Source organism: Toxorhynchites rutilus, chromosome 2 (genome assembly GCF_029784135.1).
Source record: "Toxorhynchites rutilus septentrionalis strain SRP chromosome 2, ASM2978413v1, whole genome shotgun sequence".
Taxonomy (NCBI): Eukaryota; Metazoa; Arthropoda; class Insecta; order Diptera; family Culicidae; genus Toxorhynchites; species Toxorhynchites rutilus.
In genome coordinates, this window is record NC_073745.1 from 17,669,256 (window position 1) to 17,683,231 (window position 13,976).

At 39.9% G+C, this 13,976-nt stretch overlaps 3 protein-coding genes across 3 annotated transcripts; all 3 read left to right on the forward strand.

Annotated features, from left to right (window-relative positions):
* The first annotated feature begins 505 nt into the window (after positions 1-505).
* Positions 506-2,101, forward strand: LOC129765573 (uncharacterized). The gene has a single exon (XM_055765980.1). The coding sequence runs from the start codon at positions 506-508 to the stop codon at positions 2,099-2,101; it is 1,596 nt and encodes a 531-aa protein (XP_055621955.1).
* A 145-nt stretch (positions 2,102-2,246) lies between these two features.
* On the forward strand, positions 2,247-4,237 carry LOC129765574 (uncharacterized). Its single transcript, XM_055765981.1, has 2 exons — positions 2,247-2,835; positions 2,958-4,237. The coding sequence occupies exons 1-2, from the start codon at positions 2,247-2,249 to the stop codon at positions 4,235-4,237; spliced, it is 1,869 nt and encodes a 622-aa protein (XP_055621956.1).
* Positions 4,238-12,174: 7,937 nt separating this feature from the next.
* LOC129767740 (muscle-specific protein 20) lies at positions 12,175-13,682 on the forward strand. The gene is made up of 3 exons (XM_055768900.1): positions 12,175-12,334; positions 12,423-12,755; positions 13,160-13,682. Exons 1-3 carry the CDS (start codon positions 12,305-12,307, stop codon positions 13,349-13,351), a joined length of 555 nt encoding a protein of 184 aa, XP_055624875.1. The 5' UTR covers positions 12,175-12,304; the 3' UTR covers positions 13,352-13,682.
* The last annotated feature ends 294 nt before the right edge of the window (positions 13,683-13,976 follow it).

Sequence of the window (13,976 nt, forward strand, 5' to 3'; positions counted from 1 at the left end):
TGGAGCTATTGTTCAGTCGAATGGATACCAACGCGCAGAAATTGTGGGAAAATCAGCGGGATAAAACCCAACGTCCCTCATACGAAGGATTAATAAAATTTATCCATGAGTACTCAAGAACTCTCCAATCACTTCAGCTCTCCCAAACTGCTATCTCATTTGGGGAGGACAAAGAGCTTAAGCCTCGCACGGTTGTCAGTCATTCCCCTTCAGAGCATACTACGAAATGTGTCGCATGCAAGCAATCACATTATTTGTTTCAATGTGAGTTATTCCGATCACAAACTCCTCAACAACATTTCGAGTTAGTAAAGCGTAGCGGACTGTGCATTAATTGCTTGAAGGCCACCCACCTGGCCAAATATTGCTCTAGTGGATCCTGCAAATACTGTCAAAAGAAGCATCACACGTTGCTGCATCTTTCTGCTTCTCCCACATTGATCGCAACGGAAACTCCACAATACATGCAACCTGTCTCCAGCAGCAGCCTCAGAATGCAAACCAAATGTCGCATCCCTCCGTAGCTTTGTTAAGTGACTTCGTTGGCACTTTTGGTGACCGTTCGGTTTCGTCGTCGTCGCCGTCGGTTTTTGCGCCCTTCCCCGCTTCGTACGGTACAGTCGCATCTTCCTCCAAAACCTGTCAGACAGTCACACCAGTTCCAGTTAGCGATTCCACTGTTTTGTTGTTCACTGCTCTTGTCAAAGTTCGAGACAATCTCGGCCAATACCAGGTCGCCCGTGCTCTTCTGGACAGCGGATCACAGTCAAATTTTATTTCCGAGTCGTTATGTCAACGCCTTGCATTGAGTCGCAGTAAAGTGAATCTGCCAGTAAGCAGCATCGGCCAAGCCGTTGTGAACGTCCGATACTCAGTGTCAGTGGAGTTATCATCTCGACATGGCTTATTCGAGCAGAGTATGGAGTGTCTAGTGTTACCGAAACTGACCAGCAGTCTGCCAACTAGGACGGTAGACGTTCATACCTGGAAAATTCCCAACAATCTACCATTAGCGGACCTACAATTCAACGTTAGCAATGGCATTGACATTATCGTTGGAGCTGAGCTGTTCTCCATGATTCTACAGGCAGAGCAAATCACTTTCAATGAACACCTTCCAGTACTTCAGAAAACGAGTCTGGGATTCGTCATCGCCGGAAAGGTTCCCACCAGTACACCTTCACCAGTTACGTGTCTTATTTCTACTCTTGACAATTTGGACACACATATCAAGAAGTTTTGGGAAGTGGAAGATTTCGATCATTGTAAAGCTTACACTGCTGAAGAACAGCAGTGTGAAACTCATTTCATGAATACTCACAGCCGGAATGCTTATGGACGTTACGTGGTCCGCCTGCCCGTTCGTCTAGAAATGCTCCCTCTTATTGGCGAAACATGGAGCGCAGCTGCTCGAAGATTTAGTTCTGTGGAGAAACGTTTCCGAAACGACACTTTTTTTCGCTCTAACAACGTTCAATTCATGGAGGAATATATACAGCTCGGCCATATGGAGGAGGTGCAGACTCACGTCGCGTTGTCCCAGTTCTTGCCCCATCATGCAATCTCTCGTCCTGATTCAACAACGACCAAAACCAGAGTGGTCTTCGATGGATCGTGCAAAAGCACCAACCACTTGTCGCTGAACGATCTCCTGCTCACAGGTTCCACGGTACAACCCACTCTTTTGTCCATAGTTCTCAATTTTCGTTTTCATCGGTACGTTATGACAGCAGACATCGAGAAAATGTACCGCCAGATCATGGTACACCCTGAAGACCGCCCATTACAGCAAATTCTTTGGAGGCAGCTTGAGTCCGATCCAATAAAAGCATATTTTTTGAATACCGTCACTTACGGAACCTCGTGTGCTCCATTTCTTGCGACACGGACCCTTAACCAGCTAGCTGAAGATGAAGGAGAAGATTTTCCATTAGCAAAACCGATTGTGAGGCAGGATTTTTATGTGGATGATGTGTTGACGGGATCCGATAGTTTGGACAAACTGGTAGAATCTAGTAAACAGCTAATCAGTCTACTTGGCCGCGCCGGATTCTCTCTTAGGAAGTGGAGTGCTAATCATCCGAAGATTCTAGAACATTAAAACATTAAACGTACTTGAACTTGATCAAACATCGTCTATCAAAACTCTGGGTCTCTTCTGGTTTCCAGCAGAGGATATGTATGGCTTCAAGGTTCCGCAGTTACCGACGATTAACAGAATAACCAAACGTATTGCTCTCTCAGAGATGTCTCAGATCTTCGATCCTTTGGGTCTCGTAGGACCAGTAGTCGCCAGTGCCAAGATGTTTCTCCAGCGATTATGGCAATTAAACCTGGATTGGGATGATGAACTTCCGGACCAGTTGCAATCTTGGTGGCTGTCCTTTCGAGCATCACTTGCAACAATTAAGGGTCTTCGTATACCACGATGGATTCGAAGCTTCGAATCGGATGAATACGAGCTGCATTGCTTCACAGATGCATCCGAAAAGGGATACGGCTGCTGCATCTACGTAGTATCTGCTGCTGCTGGTTTCAAGACCAGTCATTTGCTGATCGCCAAGTCTCGTGTAGCTCCTACAAGTGGGCTATCCATTCCCCGTTTAGAGCTATGCGCAGCCGTTCTGGGAAGCCAGCTAGCTGACAGTGTCCTTCACACAACAAAGTTTGCCGGAAAATTAACATTCTGGACAGGTTCCACTATCGTCTTGCACTGGATAAATACACCGTCTTCCACATGGAAAGTTTTTGTGTCAGATCGCGTTGCAGAAATCCAACGACTTACCAAGGGCTTCCAGTGGCGACACGTCCCTACCACGGACAATCCAGCAGATTGTATCTCGAGAGGAGCTGAACCACAACACATCTTGCAGGATAACCTATGCCACCATCGTTTCTGCTGTTTCCACCCCAAAACTGGCCAAATGAAATTGTCACATTGTCACCCTCACTGCTAGATCTGCAAGCGACCGAACGTAAGGTAACTGTGGCGCTTCATGTGAGTGTTCCTGATGATTCTCTGATCCATGCATACTCCGAACTTGCGCCTCTGCTCAGAATCACCGCGTACTGCAAGCGATTTGCCTTCAACTGCAAAACTACAAAGACTAAACGCAATACGGGCAATATAACCGTAGACGAATACGACAGCGCTTTGAAAACTCTCGTACGTCTCGCACAACACACTGCTTTCAATGCAGAACTGCAATATTTAAAGAGAAAAAACCAAGCAAAACCATCGCTAAAAGATGTTCAATTCAAATCGCCTATCAAGAATCTTGATCTTATGTTCGATTCAAATGGACTTCTGCGCATTCATGGTCGTCTCGCTGAACTCTCAAATTCATACGACAGCCGTTTCCCGATGGTACTACCGGCAGATCATCAGCTCTCAAAGCTAATAGCTAGATCGATTCATCATGAAACTCTTCATGCTGGACCCACACAGTTACTCGCAACAATTAGGCAGCGCTTCTGGCCTATCCGTGGCAGGGATCTAGTTCGAAGGACAGTCCATCGTTGCGTGACATGTTTTCGTTGCCGCCCGAAAGCAAGTGAACAATATATGGCGCCACTGCCTGCTTCACGTATTACGCCAGCAAAGGTTTTCGAACACACGGGGCTAGATTACTGCGGGCCGTTTCTCGTTCGACCTCTCGCGGGAAGGGGTGCTTCGGTTAAAGTCTGGGTCGCAGTGTACGTGTGCTTCGCCGTGAAAGCCGTTGAGCTAGACATCGTTGCCGGGTTGTCAGCAGCCGCGTGTGTGAATTCGCTTAGACGCTTCGTTAGCCGAGTCGGTCGTGTTCGTGTCGTTCACTGCGATAACAGCACCTCGTTTATTGGCGCGATTCACGAAGTTAAGGAGATGCGACAAAAGCTCATTGAACAACTAAGATCCAATCATTTAACAAACGAGTGTTTGGAGAAAGGCATCGAATTCCAGTTCATTCCGCCTCGAGCCCCGCACTTCGGCGACTTATGGGAGGCGGCAGTAAAGGCCTTCAAATACCATTTTCAACGAATAATGGGGTCTTCACCGTATCACATGGACGATCTGCGAACTGCCATCGCTCAAGCCGAGTGTATGATGAACTCTCGACTATTGACACCGCTTTCCAACCATCCAGAAGACTTATCCGTGCTCACGCCAGCTCACTTCCTATTAGGAGAACCCGCCTTCCGTCTCCCGGAACCAGACTACTCAAACACACCAATTAATCGACTCTCCCGATTCTAGGCATCTCAGCGATCCATTAACGATCTTTGGAAGCGCTGGTCAAAGGAGTACATAAGCTTGTTACATCAACGGCCAGCCAAATGGAGGAGCACCCCAACCCTTCTTACAATCGGATCCATGGTTCTATTGAAGAAAGACAACGCGCCTCTCAAGCAATGGCCTCTCGGGCGCGTTGTGGCTGTCTATCCGAACGTTGATGGGATTATTCGTGTTGTAGATGTGCGCACGCAAGCTGGCATTCGTCGTCGTGCTACAACCGAATTATGTTTGCTACCCATTGATGTTGATAATACGTACCGTACGGATTGCATTCAACCGAATGCAGAACAACCACCTTCAATTATTTGCAGTTGAATGCTGCGCTTCAACGGGGGCCGGTATGTTGCGGATCCTTACACCATACTTATCTTACCCTAGAATGAAAAGAAAGAAAATCAATACAAATATACTTACCTTTATTAAAACCTAGAATGAAAACAACACGAAATCAATATGAAAATGTACTTACCTTAACTATACCCTTACCTTATACACTATGACAGCTGAGAAAGAGAGGAAACACACACACACACACTCACATTCATGCATTGTCAATCATACGTTGTGGAAGAAAGAACCGAGAGGAATAAATTGAACTACTTGCCATTGAGAGTTCATCGAGTTAACATCTTTGTTAAAGGGTATCCGAAAAGTGTTTTTCTATTGTTATATTCGTGTCCGCCATCGTGAGTTTTAGACCGGAACATTTCCGGCAAACCATTACCGTACACACTGGTGAATGGTAGAGTGGCCTTTTCGGAATCCAAACTGCTCATCCAAAAATATATTATGCTCATCTGCAAAAGCAAGAATGCGCGTTAATATGAGTGTGGGTTCAAGTCGTGGATGGCTTATTCATACCAAATAAGTTGAAAACGTATGTATTAGTTGCTCGTTTCTGACGGTGCGGTATGGTAAGCACACAAATCGGCAGAACAAATGTATGGGAATATGGGAATGCTTCCAGTTTTCATTAATTCAAACCTATTAGGGGATTATAATGTATAGAATATCAAACAAGAGAATCTTAGAGAATTTACGATTCGATTGGTATGCAAATCATCAGAATCCGTTCGCTGTGGAAATAGTTATTACCGTTAATTTTGCTTCATAAAAAGTGATCTGTTTTCTGATTTGGCACCCTTCCCGAAAGACGTAGTTCTACGTCAAAAGATCTACTGAAAAAATTGTTTCGATTTTACGTATATTTTCAATACTTAATTTTATCCGAAAGTTGTTAGGCCCGATTTCTCATTTCACTCTTATCATTCAGAACTAAAACGGGCTGAAAAACTGGCTGCTTTACCAGTATGGGATGCCTACTTTAGGACAAAGTGTTTTAAGATGTTCGTTCTTTGTGGTTTTACAAGCGTCGAAATCTGAAAGACCCTAGCTATCTTTTTTAAAAAGCTGAGTCTTATTCACCTGAAGTATCAAATACGCGAGAACACTTTTTTTTTTCTTTTGAGATATAAATTTTTATGCCAGTTTCGAAAAATATAATCAACCGGTCAATTTTCGATTTTGCAATGTCCAATGAAAAATATGTGACTGATCTTCATAGGAAATGCATTACTGATCTCGAGAAAACCGCGAGTAATCGTTTTTTTTGCAGTCACCAGCGGTTTGTTAAAAATTTAGAGAACTGGCTCGAACTGTTCATTGATCCTTAATTAATTGGTGTGATACCGATATTTTTTTATGATTTGAAACGTCTAGCTGATTTCTTTAATTTTAAACAAACAGTGAATGTCTTTACGCGTATTTCCCGGCACAATTAAATTTTAATTAACCATGTGTATTCCAATTTTGATAGTATTCGTTCATTAACGAATGTTAACTTCAAAACAACCGAATCTGATTCTGATTCTCGAATACACTTTCACGGTGAAAACGAAATGAACGGCACGCTACTGAACTACATTTTACGAGTGAGTGAAGTGTCAAAGATAATAATGGGTTCTAAGGCAGAATCAGCACTTTTCAAATAAAAACTATCAATGAAAATTAACTTCTCCGTTTCAAATTAGTGTTCAATGTTAATGGAAAACTTTGTTTTCTTCATGTGGTACAATAATTTCATACAAAAATTTCATCTGAAGATAATTTGATATTATAATGATAGGTTTTAGTGGGTAAATAATTTCGTCTCCAGATGTCGATACCGTACCATTTTCATCGCGGATACACTTCATTACGTTTCCACCGTGAAGTGTATTCGAGAATCAGGCTCCATAATTATTAACATTTTGGATAATTTCATGAACAACGAAGATTTTGTGTTGATAAAAAATGTGTGTCTATGAAAATCTCTAACAGCTTGTACAATTTGGATCTTTTACGCGGTAGACGTTAGAAGGGCAAATGATACAATAGTTTTTGTAGAACAAATAGTGATAATCATTGAAACATGTAAAGTAGGGCGGGGCTAGTTGGTCATTTTTGAATAAATTTGGCTATAACTTTGTAGTACGAAGTTTTGCATTAGAATGTTATGTACCACAATGAAGCTTACGTTTTACCCTTTCAATGAAAAATAACCAGAGAATCAAAAATTTGACATTTTTCTTTTATTTAACGTCTTTATATTTCAGAATAAATTGACCAACTAACCCCACACATGGGTTGAGTTGGTCAATAATAGGCATATTTTTTGAGCAAATAATAAACATTTTTCTATTAGAAGTTTCCTTCATTATAAATAAATTAATTAAATCAAAACAGCTTTAAACTTTCCAGTTCATTCGCCTCTACCATGAAAATTTCAAATTATCATCGTTGTTGAAAATTAGTCAGGCAATCTCTTCTAGCGATTTCGTCTCTCTTCCACTTTGTGGCGAACCAGAGATGCCAGGTTTGTAGACATGTCTTCATTTTGAAGACATTTTAAAGACATTATGAAATATGTGAAGACATTTCTGTATGATAGCGTACGTGGATTTTTAAAAGATATTATTTCCATGAAATTCCAACTATTGGCCGAAAGTATCGTCAAAAAAGTAGGGCTTTAGTCTCAGCGAACGAAGCGGTCTGGATACATATTGTCTCTAGAAGACATTAGTTCATTTGCGCTCAAAAATTCGAATGATTGTGACATTGAATTTCTATTATTTTGGCCCCACTATACAATAGATTAACCTAGATCTTTCAAACGACCACTTCACAAATCGAAGGTTTTCCGGTTACATACCTTTTTCACAATTAGTTCCATGGATATGGTTTGAGTTACAACCAAAAGTTCAAAGCTGAAATAAACAAATAGAGTTATCACAGTTCCGTTTTTTTGTGAAGAACTTTCCTCCGATATTATGGTGAAGACACCATGTCACCATGTCAAGACTTCTGAAAAAAAATCACCTGGCATCCCTGCGACGCACAACCGCTTGCATTTGTTTTGATGACATTTGTACCGTTCGCCCCAAAGTATATAGAAATCCTCCTCCAGGTATGCTACACTACTCAATGCAATATTGTAAGTTCTGATATTCAATGTGAACGTTTATTATATTTAACGAAAATTTTGCAGTAAAAAATATAAATATGATAATTATACGAGGGTCGTTCAAAAAATAAGTTTCAGTGCCTCAGAAATCGTGGAAAAATAAAGTTAGGGGCAGTCCACATACCACGTGGACAACCTTAGTGAGGGTAGAGGGTATGAAAATGTCCACGCTTGTACACGGAGAGGGGGGAGGAGGTATAGACTATGTCCACGTGGACACGAATAATATATATTTTTTTCAAATACAATCACCGATACATTCTAAATTAAATAAAAACTTTCCGTATTCAAGATTTTAAAAACATTCTGCCAAACCTATGAAAATTAACTCGTGAACTCGTTGAGTTTTCATGATATTACGCATATAGATTTTTCATCGAATATAATTTTCTATAGAGTTTTTTCTATCTCGAGAACAGTTGGTCTTAGGATAATAATGCCTGCATAGTTTTTCATACCAAATTACGTGTAAAATCAATTTTGTTTTTTCCGAAAAGTTTCCATTTCGTTGATTTCTAGGAATTAATATTTACATTTGCGTAAAATGATCCATGCACTACTAGTCGTCAAACTTTAATCAATTGACCTAGTATTCTAATATTTATTTTTCTGAAAATTTCGCATAGAGTGCAGTTGTAAAACATTTAATTTGATGGATTAAAGTACCCTTTAGAGGTGAACATAAACTTGATTTTGTTCGTTTTTAATGGTTTTTATTAATTTTTTGCCAAGAATACATGATAAACTTGATTGTTTTTATCAACAAAAGTTATTCCCGCAATTTTTTCTCATCTATCGAATGAATGCAACTAAACCGTTCTAAATAGTGTCCTTTTAATTTGGGTCAATTTAAGGCAAAAAATAGGTCTAAAGAAATGTTCAATAGTTGGGAATGAATGAATTGTGAGTTGCTTGATGTCATTTATCCAAACTTTGGAAGTCGTCTAGACACTCAATGTAGAATGTTAGATAAGGATTTGAAAAACTAATAAAATATTTGAATACCCTTAGAAAATTATCCGAAATATGTCGGAAAAGGTTTCGTATTGCGTTACCGACTAAAGATGAATCGGAAATACAGAGTGAAGATTAATCGACATTTGCAGTGATCGATCATATTCCGGAGTGGGCAAAGAACTGCACTCAACAAAAAAAGGAGCGGGATGCGACATCGTAAATTTTGCGTGATTTTTGGAACGCTGCACCTCTGCCACGAAACAATGCATTGGTCAAAGCAATGACTGTATATTGTATAGAACATTTTCTAGCTTCCACAACTGCCCATGTTCATCTTTCACAACTACGCGATCATGAAACATTCATAACCCAAAGTGAAAGGATAATTTTTCATTCGATCAAGAATATCTCTGTAATGAAAAGTTCTGCTGAAATTTAACATGAATCAAATATGAATCGAATTAATCAGGTTATTTGCATTATTACTGACGAAGTTGTTAAGGGATTTCCAGATGGAGTAAGTACTCTTCTGAAATAAAGCCGTGAACGTAAATGGATTTCTTGTATCAAATATACGAACAAAAGTGACTTCGCGGTGAAAACGAAATGAATTGTATGCATTTCATATCGTTTTCACCGTGAAGTGACATTCGTGATCAGGCCCGTATGCCATGTGACATCAACACATTTTTTACAAGTGTTTAAAAAACGGGTACTGAAATTGTATGAAAAGATGATTTTAATAAATTCATTTATTTGTATTAGATTGGCGTTTGCAATCATAATTAGTAAACTCATGATCAATCTTTGAAGTTGTGTAGTTTATATTCAGATGCGGTTTGTTCCTCACCTGCTCAACTGTACATTGCGTGTTTCTGTGTTGGCAAACCAGATAACCTTTATATCTTCGCTGATGATGACAAAAAATATTGTATACTCATAAGTATTTCAAAATTAAACTCATATGAAACATATGATCTGTACTTTGTACTTGCTAGTCATTTATCTACCATACAAAAAGCAATGGGTCACAGCAAAGCAGGTACAGCAGAATACAGCTAGTAAAATTTGATATAAATTGAAGTTATATGGAGTTAAAATGGAATTTAGGAGCAATTCAGTTATTGCCTTAATCGTTTTAACTAAAAAAAAGAAAAAATGTCCACGTGGACAATAAGGGGTAGGGGTAAAAAAATGTCCACGCTTGTTCACGGAGGGGGAGGGGGAGTCTAAAATTATGCTTTTTCTGTCCACGTGGTATGTAGACAGCCCCTTAGGAAAAAAAACAAGGGAATTTTCGTAATCTACGTTTTATATTCTATTTTTCTACATAATCGCCGTTATGAGGAGGCATTTTTCATAACATGGCACGGGTTTTTCTATTCCGAGCGCGAAGTGCGTAGCGTCCAACTTTTTTAAGTACGATGTAACTGCGTCACGAATTTCTTCAATTTCTTCAGCTTCTTTCATCACCGTACCATTGTGAAGTTTTGGACCGATTAAGAACCGCGATTATGAACAAAAGGTAAAGAAAGCAAACAAAGAGGACTGGTTCAAGAAATTTCAAGACACAAGTTGTAACAGACCGTAACATGAAACAATATTTAGAATCAAAGGAACACTCAAGAACGCTACTGACGATATAGTATGGTGTGGTTATGATGCAACGAACTGCGAAGCAAGTAACGTAGTGGTGAAACACATTTCACCTTTCGCGAACAACCGACAACTTATGTTGAGGCTGAGAATTAATTTTAAAATGCAGAATGCACCGAGCAAGAGAATAAAAGGTCTCATTTTTAATTTCTATCCCATTATTATAGAGGCGAATGAATTTATTTTGATTCAAAGCCTCTCTAATCTAACAAATAGTCCACATTGTCATCATTTCTATTCCAGTATCGCTTCCGCCAGTCGAGCAGTCAACAGCCTTTGTTAAGCCTTTCAGGACCATAAGATGTGCATGACTAAATATGCCAAAACAAAACAATATTTTAGCTATTGTGGGTGTAAAGTAAAGTGTCACCAAAAAAACATAGCAGGGTGTATAAGTTTCCTATAATTTCAAAGAAAATATTTTTCCCCATGGACCCTAAAAATAAATAAATGAAGAGTTAGGTTTATTATATCGGTATCTTATTTATTGCTTTGTAATACAAAAAAAATAATAAAAATTATCAGAAAAGTGAAATAAATAGTTAGTTATGACATTCTACGAAAAAAAATCGTTTACTTATGAAGCACAAGTGAACATTGCACATAACACATTTTTTATGTGCTATGTTAAGTCAGACCGGACCATGTTCGACAGTTATATTTCTTATTCGTTCAGAAACACATTTACTGCCTTGGACATACATTTTATTTTGAGATTCAGTAAAAAATATCGATTCAATAATAATTGAACAATCGATAACGATTTTTGAAGAAGGGAAAAATATTTCCCTTTGGGCGTGAAAGGGTTAAGAGTTAGTATTAATGTTCATGTTTTCAAATTAACTTTTTGAAGCCTACGACACAGTTACGACAAATGACGCATCAGACTCACAAATAATTTCAATTGAAATGTTCATTAATACGTTTCGTTTCTTCCTAATATGACATCGAAAGTGACGAAAAAATACGTATTGTATAAAATAATTTCTTAGTCCTACGGTAACTTTGCGGTCTTGTATTGGATATCACTCTGCTATTTTTTTCTTTCCTAAAATTGTTTTGCACTTTTAAAATGTGATAAGTTCTGACGTCGAACAACAACATGCAAATATATTTGAGCGATATGTTCTAAGTCATTAAAGTGCTAATTTTTGTACAAATCAAGCAATACCCTTTATTTTCAATCCAACTTTAAGAATCTAAGGACGACAGCTCCTGTGAGCCAAAGAAGATATTTGTGAAGAACGTTCACTCGTACGTTTATGATATTGAGGAAGAGTTTTTTTTGTGTAGTAAAATCTGCGGTTTGTCTTTACCCATAAAGTAAACCAGTAAACCTGAATAAAACGTTAGAATGGCATTCCGAATGGTTTCATTAACATCAGCTGAAGTTATCCATGATTTCTTCCAGAGGATAGTGAATTATATCTATTTTCAATTGACCAAAACAATATCCTGATGTTTTCCACAAACCTATGAAAATCAATGACGAATCCACCTATTAAAATCTCTATTCGTCACTCTTGCGATCACCTAATGCTACCGACGCCACCGAAAAACCTATTAGGCTGCGCACAAAATTTCCCACCGCCACCCGACTCCGGACAAACAAAGCTATTGCGTTTTCGTGATACGAAGACGAAATCCGTTGGAACTGCTCGACGTGCGCGTGTGCGAATCCTTCTCCATAACCCCAAACGCAGCGAAGGAACGTTCGCGCACGTTATGCGCATGGTCGGCCCGTTAGTCACCATGTCGCAACTTGGTCGACGCTTAAAAGCGATTCGTTTCATCACCATGGACATCAGTTCCGAACAGTGAATCAACGGGAGTAGAGTGCCCTGGCAAGCGACCGGTGCAATATCTATCGAATCCATTCTCAGTGAATTTGTTCCACTTCAAGTGACTTAGAAATGGCTTTGGAACGTCAAGTTCGTGCTAAGGTAGGTTTGTTCTCGGTGATGGGAGGAGTTCCAAGCTGGATCGAAGAATGGATACTTACCGTGTGGGGTGATTTGTGATTGTCCGCAGATCGCCGGCAAACGTGACCTGGAGAAGGACAAGGAAGCCCAGCGATGGATCGAAGAAGTCATGGAGGAGAAATTCCCCGCTGGAGTCTTGTACGAGGATGCCCTCCGCGATGGTTACATTCTGTGCAAACTGATCAACAAGCTTGCCCCCGGATCAATCGCCAAGATTAACACCTCTGGCACTCAGTTCAAAATGATGGAGAACATCAACATGTTCCAGAATGCGATCAAGAAATACGGCGTTCCAGACCTGGACGTGTTCCAAACAGTGGATCTGTACGAGAAGAAGGACATTGCGCAGGTCACCAGCTCAATTTTCGCACTCGCACGGGCGGTAAGTGCAATTTTTTGTATTATTTCGAGTGCATCCTTCCATTTTCGGTCTGATGCGATCATCTTTCCTATATAAGCAATATTTTAGTGCTGCATTTATCCAGATCATATTCGACACGCCCCGATCTCGAAGTTTCTCGAACAGGATTCTTTGAATTTGATTTTTATTTTCAAATGCAATCTTGCCCGATGTTAAAATGTGTAAACAAATCACCAAAATTTTCCCAACTTGATTTCAATTATGATGAATTGTACACACAATCATCGTTATACACACTCAAATTGTGATACATCAAAAACTCATTTTTAAACAGATATAGACCGCATGCTTGACAATAAATAATAATACGTAATGAAATTAATACATAGCTAATTACGTTACATTTCTTCCCTCCTCCCCCACAGTGCTACAAACACCCAGAGTTCACCGGTCCCTACCTGGGCCCAAAACCGTCCGATGAGTGCAAACGCAACTTCACCGAGGAACAGCTGAACTCCGGCCAGACCATTATCGGTCTGCAGGCGGGTACGAACAAGGGTGCCACCCAAGCCGGTCAGAACATAGGTGCCGGACGCAAGATCATCATCGGAAAGTGAAGACCCCATAGACCTACCAACAACCTCCTTTTTTGTGCTTTCGTTCCCCGTTGGTCTTTGACTTCAGCTCAATGCGCCTTTCCCATAAATGGATGAGAAGAACAACAATTTCTAACTGTTAATAGATATAATGAAATTTCCAATCGCGTTCATCTCCCCTCCCCCATCCCTGTCGACCCACATATGGTATGCAGCCGGACGCAGTATGATGATATTAGATATAATGTCAAATTATCAGTTTTAAATTTGTCTCGTGCATGTCGAGTACGATTTTTGTACTTACGCGTATTAAAAGCGAGAAGATTTTTTCTTGTTTTCTTGAAATTTGAAATATGAACTATTTTTACAAAAAAAAACTTCGTTATTCTTCTAGAGAAAAGAAAAAAGGGGTAGCAACAGAACGATGGGTATTGTTTTCAATCATTCGATCACACATTCGGACAGGTTTATGGTGTCACTTTGGCACGACAATTGCGCGGCACGCCCGGTTAAAAATAGCTACACACACGCACATACATCACCGTTTTCACTCTTTCCTGGCAGTGACCTTGGAGACTGGTGCCATTATCGGGTTATTTGTTTTGGACGGAAAAATGACAACCGAGAGGGAGAGAAAAAGAAGTTG